Below are 14669 nucleotides of genomic sequence, written 5' to 3'. Positions count from 1 at the left end.
ATCCTATTTTAATTCACCACTTTTTATTTTTTGTACTGCACCAGATTCCCTCAGATCCATACCACATAGTCCAGCAGTGATTGCGGTCGGAACCCTTATCCACCATAGGGTACGATCTTTGTCTCAATGATCCAGAGACACACGACCCTAAGGACGACCAAATGATAACATTGATCACATTGAATGCAAGGACTCCTGAGGCAGAAGCTGGGAGGATAGAATTTAGTCTTAAAAAATATATTATTTAGCACTGTTTGTTGTAAAATCATTTGCGCTTTTAATCATTGGCAATATTCTGTAATACTGTAATTTTACCTCCAAAACTTGCCCCCGATGACCGTAGTGAGCAGCTTCTCCCTGCAGACTTAAGTGCATGAGACGAAGCCGTTTTCAGGGCTCCCGGTCACTTACAGCAATCCCCCTCGAGGCGCAGAACTTCAGGCGCCATCTTGGGACGGGTTCTGGACAGCGCTCTAGTGGCTGGGCGATTTGGGCCCACTCACTATAAAATGAAAACCCCTTCCCGAACGCGCAGCGTGCGCGCCGATGGCGCGCCGGAGGCGCGCCAGAGGCAAGCCCGTCTGGGCCCGTCCGGGCCGGACCGGGTGCAGGGCCAGACAGTATGCCCATTTCACCTGAATATCGGATCAAATGCTCACGAGATGAACTTCTACAATTCAGTACCACAACCACTCCCCCCGTACTTCCGCCATCTCCCCAGGGAGAGACTATTTGGAAAGTTAATCGCCATACACCAAAGAATGTAAGCCTTGCTATGCTTAACTGTAGATCTGTACCTAAACATTCTACAGAAATTAACTTGCTGATCCAAGCTACTAACCTGGACATACTATTCCTCACGGAAACATGGCTGACCTTGAACTCCGAGGCAGATATTGTCAACATGCTACCCCATGGTTATCTAATACAGTTCCATAATAGAACTCAGGGAAAAGGAGGAGGCTTAGCGATAGTCTACAGAGATAATCTTACATGTCGGACACAAGAGGGAGGAATTGCGGACTGCAAAAGCGTCCACTTTTCCCTTCAAATCACGCCAAACAAATCCCTCTCTGGTATTCTTATATACCGCCTGCCCGGAAGCCTAGGAGATTTCGTAGGCTCATTGCTAGATACCACAATTACTTCCTGTACCGAGACATCCAATTTTATTTTACTAGGAGATCTAAATCTTCATTTTGATGATCGCGCTGATAAAATTGCAAGCGACCTTATATCAGAATTGAAGGCGTTCGACCTCTATTTAAAAAACTCTGAGGCGACGCACGCTAAAGGACATCTTTTAGACCCAGTTTTCGCTAACATCTCTAGAATAGAAATTTCACCATCACTCCCAGTACCATGGACTGATCACTCTCTCATCCCGTTCACATGGCAAACCAATTTAGACACTCCCCAAGTGCAAGTACTTCGAACCCAGGAGAGAATATGGTCCAAACTCTCATTCGAGAACTGGACTCGGGAATTAAAACAATCTGCCCCTCTCGCGGACCCTGACCCCGTGAAAGCAGACGCTAACTTTACCAGATGGCTAACCACCACTCTTGATTCAGTAGCACCCAAGAGAAATTTGAAGAAAAAAAGCAAAATCTTCAAATCCCCATGGTACTCCCAAGAATTGAGGAACTTAAGAAAAATCTGCAAAACTCTGGAGCGGAAATGGGGGAAGGACTGGGACCCCCTCAACAAAGAGAAATACAAAATAGCCATGAGGACCTATAACTCAGCCCGGAAAACAGCCCAAGCCTCTTTTTTTGAAGAGAAAATTAAATCTGCCTCCAACTCGTCCCGGGAGACCTATAAAATAGTAAAAGAGTTACTTAAAATACCCAATCCCCCTTCAATACAGGAATCCACGGTTACTAGATGCAACCAAGTAGCAGCTTTCTTTGAGACCAAAATGACAAACATTTTACAATCCCTTCCGCCAAAATCTGACAATAATGCTCCTGCGGCTTCTACTGCCGCAACTATAGGCCCCACTCTGGACAGTTTTAACCAGATATCCAATGAAGACTTCCTGAAGTCTCTAACAGGCATGAAAAGTGGATCGCCGAATGATCCAGCCCCTATTCCCATCTTTCAACAGGTGGGACCTATCATCTTGCATCTGGCTACTGACCTTATCAATGCCTCATTTAACCAAGGAGTGGTTCCCCCTAATTGGAAACACGCAGTAGTTAAAGCTCTGCAGAAGAAACCAGTACTTGACCCTCAAGATTTTTCAAACCTTCGGCCGATCTCTCTTCTGCCAGGTTTGAGTAAAATTGCAGAGAAGGCCGTTAATCATCAACTCTCGGCCTTCCTAGAAACTAACAATCTACTTCGCCCCTCACAAACAGGATTTCGCCCGGGTCAGGGGACTGAGACCGCTCTTTTAACAGTGGTCGAAGAAGCTAGGTGCATCTTGGATTCGGGAGGATCGGCTTTACTGATCCTCCTGGATCTAAGCGCTGCATTTGACACTGTAGAACACGGGATCCTGATCCAGCGACTCCTTAATTTAGGGATGAGAGACACCGCATTATGTTGGCTCACATCCTTCCTGAAGGACAGAACCTTCCAGGTTTGTGAAGGGAATGTGCGTTCCAAGTCTTTCCCCCTCCAGTGTGGGGTTCCTCAGGGCTCTTCATTGAGCCCTACACTATTCAACATTTATATGGCCCCCCTGGAGGATGTGGTCACCCCCTTTGGGATTAAAGCCGTCACATACGCTGACGACACCCAAATGGTGGTCTCATTCTCACTTGAAATAGATAAACTTAGAAATCTGCATGACTGTCTTGCAGGAATCCATAATTGGATGTGTGACTCGAGACTTAAATTAAATGGCTCAAAAACAGAGCTCATGCTTCTGGGTCATCAAATAACATCCTTTCCCATCTCTATGTGGCCATCGTGTCTTGGAGCCCATCCACAACCTAAGACAGAACTCAAAAGCTTGGGGTTCTGGTTGGAGCAAGACCTCTCTTTGAAAACTCAGGCCAAAAAGACGGCTTGTACCTGTGTGGGCCTACTTCGCTCAGCTCGGAAAATTCTCCCCCTACTCCCGACACAGACCCAAAAACTGCTCATTCAAGGTCTCATCTTATCCAGATTAGACTACAGCAACGCCCTTTTCATGGCTGCCCCAGAATCCACTATTAACATCCTTCAGCGAACCCAAAACGCAGCAGCGAGGCTATTGACAGGCACCGCTCGGAGAGCATCAGCAAAACCAGCGCTTAAAGCTCTCTATTGGTTGCCGATCCAGGAAAGGATCAAATTTAAGCCTCTGTGTATTACTCACAGATCCCTGCAGGGTAAAGGGCCCTCTATGCTGAGGACTATGCTCTACCCCTACAAACCTAACAGGTCCCTGCGCTCATCTCAAGGCAACTTGGCCACTGTTCACAGAGTCAAGAAGGCCCGCACCGGAGGGCGACGTCTTTCGGTCACGGCAGCAACCCTGTGGAATTCTCTGCCAACCCGGATGCGATCTGAACCGAACTATATGAAGTTTCGTAAACTGCTGAAGACATACCTGTTCCCACAATAACTTTAAAATTCACTCCCTTCACCCCTCCGTTTATCCTCAGTTTTCCATTTGCACTCTCAGCGGTGGGACGCTCCTGGGCAGCCATGCGCTCTATAAATCCTTTTTCATTTCATTTCATTTTCATTCATTCATCATCACAAGTCTTTGATGGCAATCCTATAAAAGGTTTTTGATCTATAATCACTGGTGGCTCCCTGCTTTAGGTTTTTTGTGTCTTGTCAGAACTATTTAGTCTTGACTTTAACTAGATGTACTATGGTTAAGTAAATAGGAATTTCCAAGATACTTTCCTGTAGAGACCCCTAGGTTTCCTTGTTGATCATCTAACTTTGCAGAGGGGTACTACCTGGGCTGGTCTATAAATATCCCTCAGGCCCTCCACTAACATTTTGTAATTTGTATTACTTTCAGTTTCCCAGGGTTCTGGAAAAAGGCTACTGCACCGGTTTTCTGGAAGGGTGTGATCAGTTGTCGGAGCCTCCCTCGTCTCTCCACCATGGCATGTGCAAAATCCGGTTTAGCGAAAAATGAAAAACGTTCCTAATTCTGTCTTTTATTTGGCCTTGCAAGGTCGTATACTGCCTGCGTAGCAGGAAGTTGCCAAAATATATCAAAATGACTCTAGGGAATGATTGATCGTTACGAGGGCGCTTGGGCATTGCAAACAGGAATCTGTGCACACGTTAGATTTATTTGTCCCAATCCCATTGCGTCAATTCTGGAAATGCATTCTTGAAGAGGTTTATGGTGAATGCCTGGATATCATTCCCTTCACTCTTCTCGAAGATCCTAAGAATCCGTAGATTATTCCGGCATTGGTGGTTTTTCTGCCTCCTCAAATTTCCACATAATATCCTTCACAGAGCTTTCCTGTGAGGTCACCTGGGTTTTAAAAGCATCAACTCTAGTTTTCACCATGCTCATTCTTTCAGCTATTTCGGTGCAGGTCTTACCAATTTTGGGCACTGCACTCTGTAGTTTTGATTGTAAAATTCATGGCTAGTATGGGCATGGGAGTCTGCACGGAATCCCTATAGGTTACCATGTCCTCTTGAGATCTCTTGTCTGAGCTCACTGCTCCATGTGAGCCCAGTAGGGAGAGTGGCTGCGTGTCAGAATAGTCCCACCCGAGTTCGGGCTCTTCCTCTGTACCAACCTTACGAGCATTCTTTCTCCCTTCTGAGAGCTTCTTGGAATTCCAGTGTGTCTTTCTTCCCCCCTATTGGCTACCATTGCTTGTTGATGTTTCTGCACACCATCGTCACTGCTACCACTGTGTGAGTTCATAACTTCTGAGTCACTGGACTCTTTATTCAGCGAGAAAAAATTCTCCATAGGATCAGGGGACAGATAGCCCAGCTCTGTTTTTTCTAAAAGGCATTCATGTAAACCTCCTACCAGCGTGAGTGGGGACTGAATTACTTCTTGGTTGTCTCTGGGGTCATTTATCACTTTCTCTTTTTTATCTGTGTTTATTTGGTCATTATTGGGGGTAGTAGTCTGTAGCCCACCCTTGTCTTTGCCTCCCTCCCTCTTTTGCGGTATATTTGCTGCTGTATCATCCATGTTCAGAACGGTATTCTCATTACTTGACCCCCATGACATTCGCATGCCATTTATATCAGACAAATTCTCTTGGATCGCCCTCTCTCCTACATCAGCTTTCTCATTATTCGTGGTGCCACTGGTCTGATTATCCCTCCGACCTCCCTCCTCGGTATTCAGATCCTCATTTGCTTTTTTAGGGAATAGATTTGTGATCACAGTTTGTTTCTTATCCCCTGCTGCTGCAGATGAGCAACTCGCGGCGAGGGGTTTAGCATTTTTCCCGGTATTTATTTTACTCTTCTTAACCGTGTTTGGCCCGGATTTGTTTTATTCCGTGTCTGCCTTCGCGTTTGGTTTTGCATCAGGCCGTGTGACAGCAGTAGGAGAAGGTATTGTGGAGCACGACATGCGCTCCCATAGCCAATGTCCTCGTGCAGCACGCTTCCGAAACTCCGGCATCTCAGTTGCTAAGCAACTCCAACTGGGTCTTGTCAGCTTCACTCGAGCCGGACTTGCGGTCAGCAGTAGCCGGGCTAGCGCTTCCCATTGAGGACCGCTGTCCCTATGATACGCCTCGCACACTCCTATCCTATCGATCACTCCCCGCTCTACTTCACGCCAGCGGTACCAGCACACAGGGCCAGGGTGCATTCTCAGCAGGCACTCGTTAAGGGTTGGAGCGGTGTAAAGGTAAGCTGCTGAGGTCTTGCTCAGCCGCCATCTTGGCTTCAAGTGATCCTGAGGGCATTTTTTTTCATATATCATGAAGCTCTACTCTGCTGTTTTCTTCCATTGTTGTGGTATCAATTCTTGAGAGGGAAAAATATGCCACATATGTTATCTGTAGACTATCAACTGTTTTCTATTATATTTTAATATTCCTTCATCATGCCCTCTGTGTAATACATTTTTCGTTATCATTAGGTTTGGCATTATCCTAAACTTTTTATTATTTGTTCCGAGCACATAGTGTTCCTCAATATATGTCAAGACTACTGATATTAAAAACAACCTATACAATGTTTATTTATATGTCAAACTCCTGTGTTACGAGGTTAATGAGATAATACTTCTCTTAATGTAAATGTCTGTGAACTTTATCACTACTTTTATTTGAGTCCCTCTCCAATCTTCTATCTATGTTAGTCAGTGGACACTCTCTCAAAAATTGACTGATTCTTTGCTAAAAAAAAGATTGCCCTAATATTAGCCCCCACCCATTCCAAGTTGGAATTAATTTGATGAGCTGGCCTCTGCAGAGTTTGTGACTATAGGGAACATCTTAAAACCAGCATGGTATCTAGAGGTGTTATTTGTGGCTATCAATTGTATTACACTATATCAAGGTCAACAATACTAGCCTACAATCATAGCATGCCAATTACTACACCTACCACTACATTCTAAAATAGTATATGGTTATTGTTCTTAACTCTACCTATAATTGCCCTTGGAAGTAAATAAAAGCAAAATACCTGATATGCTTACACTACAGTTTAAGAACAGGTTGATGTTTTGGATGCCATAATATTGTCAACCTATATACCTGATGGGAGGAGGACCATCTGGGCTGTGCCCAGGACGTTTAACTTCAAAGAGGCCCAGCCAGTCTGAGGCAGATGTTGCTAACATCTCAGCCTGCCTGCGCCTGCTCCCTGCTTTACCCTTTTAGCTAGCCAGGCACAGATTGGAGAGGAGCTGCATTTGGAACCGGTTATGAGTGTCCACAGATGAGTGGGTGTTTATGACCCAAGCTCCATCATGGTCAGCCCTAACTTGTGCCTAGGTACCAGTCAAGCACATCTAGATGAACGTGGTTGATGCTTAACACTTCTTAGAATTATTTTCATACTTAAATGTAAAAATGTCATTACTCTGGTTTCCCTAATTGAATTTTTGTCATTTATGTGTTGCTTTATTTATTAAAATGTACTATTTTTTCGAACCTGGTTAGCCATTTTTTTTTCTTGTGTTTTAACTTTAACACTGTTTTGTAAATGCATAAATACTTTACACATTTCCTCTATGTTAAAGCTGGCTGCTCTAGGCCATAGCTGCCAGGGGGTTGAGCTCAGGTTAGTTTAATGACGTTAAATATTTGCCCTGAAAAGGATGTGATTATTATTTGATAAGGGTATTCACCCCCTTCAACTAATACTCGCAAATCCTTACAAGCAGAATTTAGCAAGTGCCATATTTCATCACCATTCTGAGTCCCAAGTCTTAAAATTAGAGATAGCACAGTCACTTTATACATTTTCTTCTGTTCCAAACTGCAGCCACGGCCGGTGGTGGGTGTACCTGCGGGCGGTGACGTGGGGAGGGGGAGGCCATACTGCAGCCACGGCCGGTGGTGGGAGTATCTGCGGGCGGTGACGTGGGGAGGGGGAGGGGCAGGCTGGGGGGTGGTAAAGGTATGTATTACGGACCTTAACGGGTAAGTTACCATATATATAAATAAAACAAACTCTTGTTGCATGCACTGCATCACCAAATGCGATGCAGTGCGCGCAACAAATCTATTTTTATGTTATTTATATGTTTCCTTACCTGTTAAACTCCGTGATCCATACATTACTACCACCCACCCTGCCCCCTCCCCTTCCCCAAGTCACCACCCGCAGGTATTCCCACCACTGTCCGTGGCTGCCAAACTTTTAAAAGCAACTCAGATTCTCTCAGAGGTTACCTGTCGATATTAGTGCAGGGATTCAGCAGAAACTTCAAATTGTGCCCAAATTAGGATTTGTACAGGACTCCGAATGAGGGGTTAAAACTGAGCGTCAGTCTTCACTGTCTGCTTTTGCCAAAGGGGGGATTAATATTTGTGTTTAAGGTGGTTGATTAGTATGTCCAGGTAGGTACATACAGCTACAACTAACACCACAATCACAAATAAGGTCAAGTCAAGTCTCAATAAATAAATCCTACCTAAACCCTTGGTAGCTTGGCTCATGTGCAGTCATGCTTAATTTTAGGAGACAGGTGTGTAAAGCATTTAGTATCACCAAAACAGTAAATTAGTAAGACAACACACAATAAAACTCCAACACCAATTTATAAAAAACAAGAAACACTTTTATCTTTGAAATGTCACCCAAATAACACAAATCCAATGTAGGGAACTGAAGATATGAACTTTTAAAGATTAAATTAAAAAAATTGCTTTCTAGTACTTAAAAGAATAAAGCACCAACCAGGGATATCTGGTTACACTTCACCGTTAAAGTCTCAGGCTGACGGTGATGGAGCATGCTCGTGTTACATTTACAATTAGTCACTTTTTCGGTTCATTTTTTTCTGGATGTTGAGTTAGTCACCTCAGCAGGCCGGGTTGTGATTTGATGACTTTGGCTTGCTTCAGTTCAAGGATTCAGTGGTTCCTGGAGATCATTGTCAATGGCGAAGACCACCATTTATTAGCGGGCAAACCTGAAGTCGCTTTTTGAAGTCGCCCGCTTGACTCGTATTGAGCTTTGTGTCAAAAAATCTCCAAAGCATTCCAAACTTCTGGATCTTCTTCCAGAAAGTCCTTTTGGGATCTTAAAGAGCCGGCAACACCAGCCAAGGTTCCAAAAGCTCTGAGTTGCTTCTTGAAGAGTTAGGACAGCAATTCCCACAATGCACCTGGTCATATCCTTAAATGTCCACTGGACGCTGGTCTGCTGGACTCTTCATGGTGGAGTTCATACAGGTGACTTCTAGAAGCTCTTTTGTAGCTGTTGCTTTCAGGCAGTCCACTCCTTAAATATTGATGCAAAGCCCTCTTTTTGTGAAGCCCAGAGTGTGCAGCAGGTGCAGACCTTCAGAGTGCACTCCTCTCTTGGTGCGACCAAGGGTTCAACTTTGCAGTCTTTCATTTTCCAGGCAGGGATCTGAGTTGTTGGGCAGTTTTCCTATGTTTATCCAGGGATGGCAAGAAGTGGGGTAACCCCGACCAATTGAGTGCATGGTGCCACCTCTGTTATGGCCACTTCCCCTGAAGTGTGGCAAATTCCTGTCCCAGAAAGTCCTATTCCACAAAAATAATAAAGGAGAAAATCTCTCCTTGAAGTTCCGGTCTGACTAACCAAACCCACACGTGTGTCTCACTTTTCACTACACTCCTCTTCCAGCCCCTTTTCTAATTCAATTACAAGGGCACCTAGTTGACTGGGGTGCAAGAAGTGGGGGTGAGGGCGGGCCTGGCTCCTGTTCTCACTGTCTTTCTCCCTCCCTTTTAGACCAGTTTGGCTACCCAGTCCTCTTCCTGTCTTGGCATCTGCTAGAGCAGATCTCCTCCTACCAGATGTCTCCTTTCTCTCAGCCCAGGCAACTTCACACCTCATTGAGGCAGCTTGGCTCAGTCTGCCAATGGCTGGCCAATCAGAAGAGGCTCATACAGTGCAGAATTGGATAACGTTAGGAAAGCAGCCCTATAACTTCTTTCCTACAGTAGTTATAATTATTTCAACTTAGACAAGTTGTTGAATTCATTGCAACTCATAATGTGACACTTTGAATTATTATTTTAGCTCACTCCTGTCCAAAGATAGACTTTATTAATCTGACATAAAGCCTTACATTGTTAGCCTATGGATCTAATTAATTCCAAAGGGGAAAACTACATTGGCAGATTTTCCCTCACCAGAGCATATAAAACATCTTTTATATTGGCCCTCTTTATTTTAACATTACACTCTGCCCTTGGGGCACCTTGAGCAGACATCAGTGGTGGCTTATATGTAAAAAATAAGGTAGTTTAACCCTCTGGATGCTAGTGTTATTTTCCTCCTGTGCTGGAACTTGAGATTCCCCATTGTTCATGACGAGCTCAGCTCGTCATGAGTGTATGGAGGTGTACATCATGACGAGCTGAGCTCGTCATGAGCGTCGAAGGAGTTTAGACTATTACCTTTAATTGCAAAGTCGAATTTGGACATTATTTTATTTTAACAGCAGCCTGCAAGGCAGGGCTGGCTTTTAAAATGAAATGACAGCAGGGACCAAAGCAGTGCACACTTAGTAGCTTTAAATTTACTGGGCCTCTAAACATACATGCCCTACCATATACTTGGGACTTACAGGTAGGTTGCCAGTACCAATTGCAATTACACCTAATTACCATATACCTTTTAAATAGAGCACTGGCCCTGGACATGGTAAGAAGAGGCCAGGGCACAATTAGAGTCTGTAACCACCAGTATCAATCAAAATATGGGGGTGATCATGGTAAAAGCATTACTTTCTAAAACAGCCGCCCTCAAGACGTAAGGTGATGAATAACTAACTAACCTACACCCTGGTAGTCCTCATCAGCTAAGAGGAAAAACCTGGAAATGCCATCTGCAGTCCCAGATCTATGTTCCACTGCACAGTCTACCCCTGTAGAGAAATGGACCAGCTCAACAATTTAGGATTCTCCCCCCCCCCCCTCATCAGCATAAGCCATATGAGTGGTCTTTGGTCAGTTTGAACACAGCAGTGAACACCAAACAGGTATCAGCTTCTTTCGAGTCCAGATCGCATTAAAGCTTTCCCTCTCAATGGCACTCCATCTTTGTTTTCTGGGAAGTATCCACCTGCTAATGAAGGCAAATGGCTAATATAAACCTTCTTCATTTACGTGTGCTAACACTGCTCCAATCCCTTGTTTGAAGCATTTGTCTGAACCACAAATTCCTTAGTGTACTCAGGGCCCATAGCATTGGTGCTGAATAGATAGCCTCCTTCAGAGTGTCAAAGACCTTCTGACACTCTGGGGTTAAAATTTACTTTTTGGGCTGTTTCTTTGAGGTGAGTTCAGTCATGGGAATCAAAATGGTCTCATATTTCTGAACAAACCTTCTGTAAGGTTTTTAGGAACCTCCCACTCCAGTATAGCCTGAATGTTGGGCTGGAGAGGTTGCACATGGCCTACACCTTCAAGGTGGCCCAAGTACAGCACTGAACTCTTACTGTTCCTAATTTTACTAATACTAAATACCGTTTGTGAATACCAAAAGTCGTAAAGTTAGGATTTTCCTCAGTTTAGTAGTAGTAAAGTTAGGAATTCTAACTTTACCACTACTACATGCCTTTTGTGAATACTGAAAGCCATAAAGTTAGGATTTTGTCTCAGATTACATTTGTGAATAGGGCCCAATATTTTCACAGGTCAAGCTTCATAGCAGGCTCTTAATATAAACTAGTTTTAAACTGTGCAATAACATGATGTCTTAATATCCGAAAATAGAATGGAATGTGGACTTTTTTTATACAGCTGCATGTATGCTGCTAACTTCTTAATTCTTGCAGACTGGAAGACACAGTTTGTTTCATGCAACTCTCTGTCGCAGACCTCCTTGGTTTTATTCAATCCCTTGCCATGTTCCAAACCTTCTTGAAAAAGGAGCCAGCGGCTGCGAAGGCGCTTTTGAGGAAAACAGAGCAAAGGTAAAAATAAGTCAGTGTGAACCTGAAATGACAGACTCAGAGATTTCATCCCCTAGTACTGTCAGATAGGTAGACAGGATGCCTCAAGCTAAGATTACAAACATCATTAGAGGGCTAGAGGTTTTTAAACTTGTAAAATGGACAATAAGCTGATCTGTTATTTTGCGTTTATGAACCTATCATTGAAGCTTGTCAGAAATACATTCTTTCCTTATATAAACTCTTGATGGACTGCTCATTTAAAATATGTAACTGACTTCTAGCATTTGTACAGAGCACTCTGCCTCATGTCGTCCCATTTATGTTTAGCCAGTTGAAGACTACTCACAATTTACATTATAGAGGTAGTTTGGTCTCAAATTTATAGAGCCCAAAAACAGAGCTAGAGTGTAATTATCTAAAAGTAAAAGGCATAAGATTCATGGGTTTCATTTTTTACAAAATCTCAATTTATTTGTTATCGTTTGGGCATTGAAAATTTAGCAATCTATGCCATAACGTAATGACTGAAGAATAATTGTACTTTTTGTGAAAATGTTCCTATACGTACGACCATCTATATTTTAAATTACATATAAGAAAAATACCTATTATTTACCCTCATTTCTTTTTTTTATTTCAAAGTATTTATAACAACTATGTCTATGTTATGTTGATTATACAAAATATCCTTTCATGACTCATACTCTCTCCTATTCAAACAAATGGAATATTAACCTTGTTTCTTTCTGGATGTTTAAGCTTGTATATTTAACACTGGAAGGTTTTTACAGTTCCATGGTGTAACGTAAATTTTAATAACAAAGTGGTAAAAAAATAAAAAATAAAAAAAAGTTCTAAGTCAGAATTATTGGGAAAAAGGAAAAACTAGAGCAACAATGCAAAAGAAGCGTTCATTCTCGACTGCTCCACAGAAACTACATAAATCCCCATGGACATAAACAATATCCAAACACTTTTTATTATCAATCATACATTTGGTTCGCTCTAAACAATACAAATAGATAACTGGAAAACTGATGATAGCCTTATTGTAGTAGGAAAATATAATTTATGCACACACTCAACTATACCATGCTATACTATATTATACTACACTGTACTCTACAAATATAAACCTGGGAAAGCCTATTCGGAAATAACATGAGCTATCGTCAATGATATCCTTGATATACGTTCATGTTTGTTTCGATCATGCATTGCTCTAGCTGACCGGGTAAAACTGGGAATCACTACAGTGTGAAAACAAAAGAAACGTAATTTAATAAGTGACATACTTTGTCTCCAAAAACATCTTAAGAGCTGCATAACAGATACTGGTTTGGTGATCTAATGTTTTAGGTATTAAACCAATCTATGTCAAGATATAAAATTGATGTCAAACAGCAGAACATTCCAAAGCCACCATGTCTATCATTTTTCATCTCAGCTTTGTTGGCATAGTGCTAATCCTATTTTCCAAAAATGTTGCAGTAAAAATGGCACAAGGCTTTGACACTTTCTAGCTCGGCATGAATGTCACTGTGCTAATCCTATAGTTAAAAAACAGAAATTCTAGATGAGCAGATCCAGAGTGCCAGTGGTGTTTTAGGGTGCTCCATGTAAAGGAGCTGCTCGCTGCCGGGAATGCTCTGCTTTCTTTTTTGCATAATTTATGTGGCACTCTAAGGTTCCCTGGTTGTGGAAGTCATTGCATTCAGTTGTTATCTTTAATGCCACAGTTGTTGCAAACCGCTAATTTCAGATGCATGTTTTAATAAAATAAGACTCTCAAAAATCCTATATCTTCACTTATGGTGGTTAACACAACTCACTGTGTTTTTTCATTGCAGGTTGTTGGAGGCCATGGGGGTTTCTTCTAAAAGTTCCATGCTGGAGATTCGCATGCAGTATATTTGTGTTTTAGCCTGCAAGCCTGAATAAAAATGCATTTGGTAGCTGGAAGACAATATTTTTCAGTTGAATTATTTTCTTATAGTAGCAGATGATAATGTTCTTTGCGATTAGTATTCTTTAAAAAAAGAAAATTATTAAGGAATTGTTTATTTAAAAGTAATGCTAATTTATCTCCTTGTTCTTCTCTCCCTTCCTTCTGTCATTCATTCATGATTATACCTTCTACCTTGGCATTTGTTTTGGTTTCTCCATCTTAGATAATATCCTGGAGTGGCTTAATCATTTTTGCTCTCTAAGGGCCTCCCCTTCCTTTCTCTTTACATCCCTTCAGCTCATTGATTCTCTTTCTATATTCCTTCCTTTTTTCGCTCTTTTTCATATGATCTATCTACTCACATCAATCAATCAATCAGGGGTTGGTGAAGCGCAATACTAACCTGCGAGGGTCTCAAGGCACTGGCGGAGGGGTCTAGCAGCTCCGATCAGTTAAAAAGCCAGGTCTTTAGTGCCCTTCTGAAGGTGAGTAGGGTAGTCGAGTGTCTTATTTCAACTAGGAGAGCATTCCATGCTGTGGCGGCGGTTTAGGAGAAAGCTCTCCCTCCGGCTCTGCTTCGGTGGATGCAGGGGACCTCTGCCAGGGCGAGGTCGGAAGAGCGAAGGTTCCTCTTGGGTTTGTTGAAACTCATTCGGTTGTTGAGGTATTTGGGTCCGATGTTGTTCAGGGATTTGTATGCGTGCGTGAGTAGTTTATAGGTGACCCTCATCACAATGGGGAGCCAGTGGAGTTCTCATAGGTGCGGCGTCATGTGTTCCCGGTGTGGTAGTCCTAGAACGAGTCTGGCGGCGGCGTTTTGGATGGTTTGAAGTTTGCAAAGTAGTGATTTGTTGATTCCGGTGTAGAGGGAGTTGCCCTAGTCGAGCCTGCTGGTGATGAGTGCGTGTGTGACGGTCTTTCGACAGTCTGAGGAGATCCATTTGAAAGTCTTTCGTAGGGTTTGGAGACAGTTGAAACTGATGGCAGCAATAGCATTGATTTGGTTGTTCATGGAGAGTGATGAGTCGAGGATTATGCCGAGGTTATGAGTGTGGTCTGTTGGGGTCGGAGGGGGGCCGAGGGTGGAGGCCACCAGGAGTCGTCCCAGGCTGAGGGGCTGGGTCCAAAGATGAGAACCACTGTCTTTTCGGAGTTGAGTTTGAGGCAGCTGTCCTTCATTCAGGTGGCTACTCCACTCATTCCCTCCTGGAAGCTCAT

The 14669-nt window shown here is 43.1% G+C and overlaps 1 protein-coding gene across 1 annotated transcript in view; it reads left to right on the top strand.

Annotated features, from left to right (window-relative positions):
- LOC147701304 (putative methyltransferase DDB_G0268948) overlaps positions 1 to 13444 on the top strand; it is a 197203-nt gene extending 183759 nt beyond the window's left edge. The window contains exons 5-6 of the mRNA XM_086928618.1: positions 11384 to 11521; positions 13354 to 13444. Of these exons, the coding sequence (XP_086784744.1) occupies positions 11384 to 11521; positions 13354 to 13444 (229 nt within the window). The remainder of the gene's footprint in view (positions 1 to 11383; positions 11522 to 13353) is intronic.
- The last annotated feature ends 1225 nt before the right edge of the window (positions 13445 to 14669 follow it).

This window comes from Lissotriton vulgaris, chromosome 7, assembly GCF_964263255.1.
Source record: "Lissotriton vulgaris chromosome 7, aLisVul1.2, whole genome shotgun sequence".
Lineage (NCBI taxonomy): Eukaryota > Metazoa > Chordata > Amphibia > Caudata > Salamandridae > Lissotriton > Lissotriton vulgaris.
Note: the sequence above shows the minus strand (reverse complement) of the source record. Positions and strands in the feature narration are given on the sequence as shown.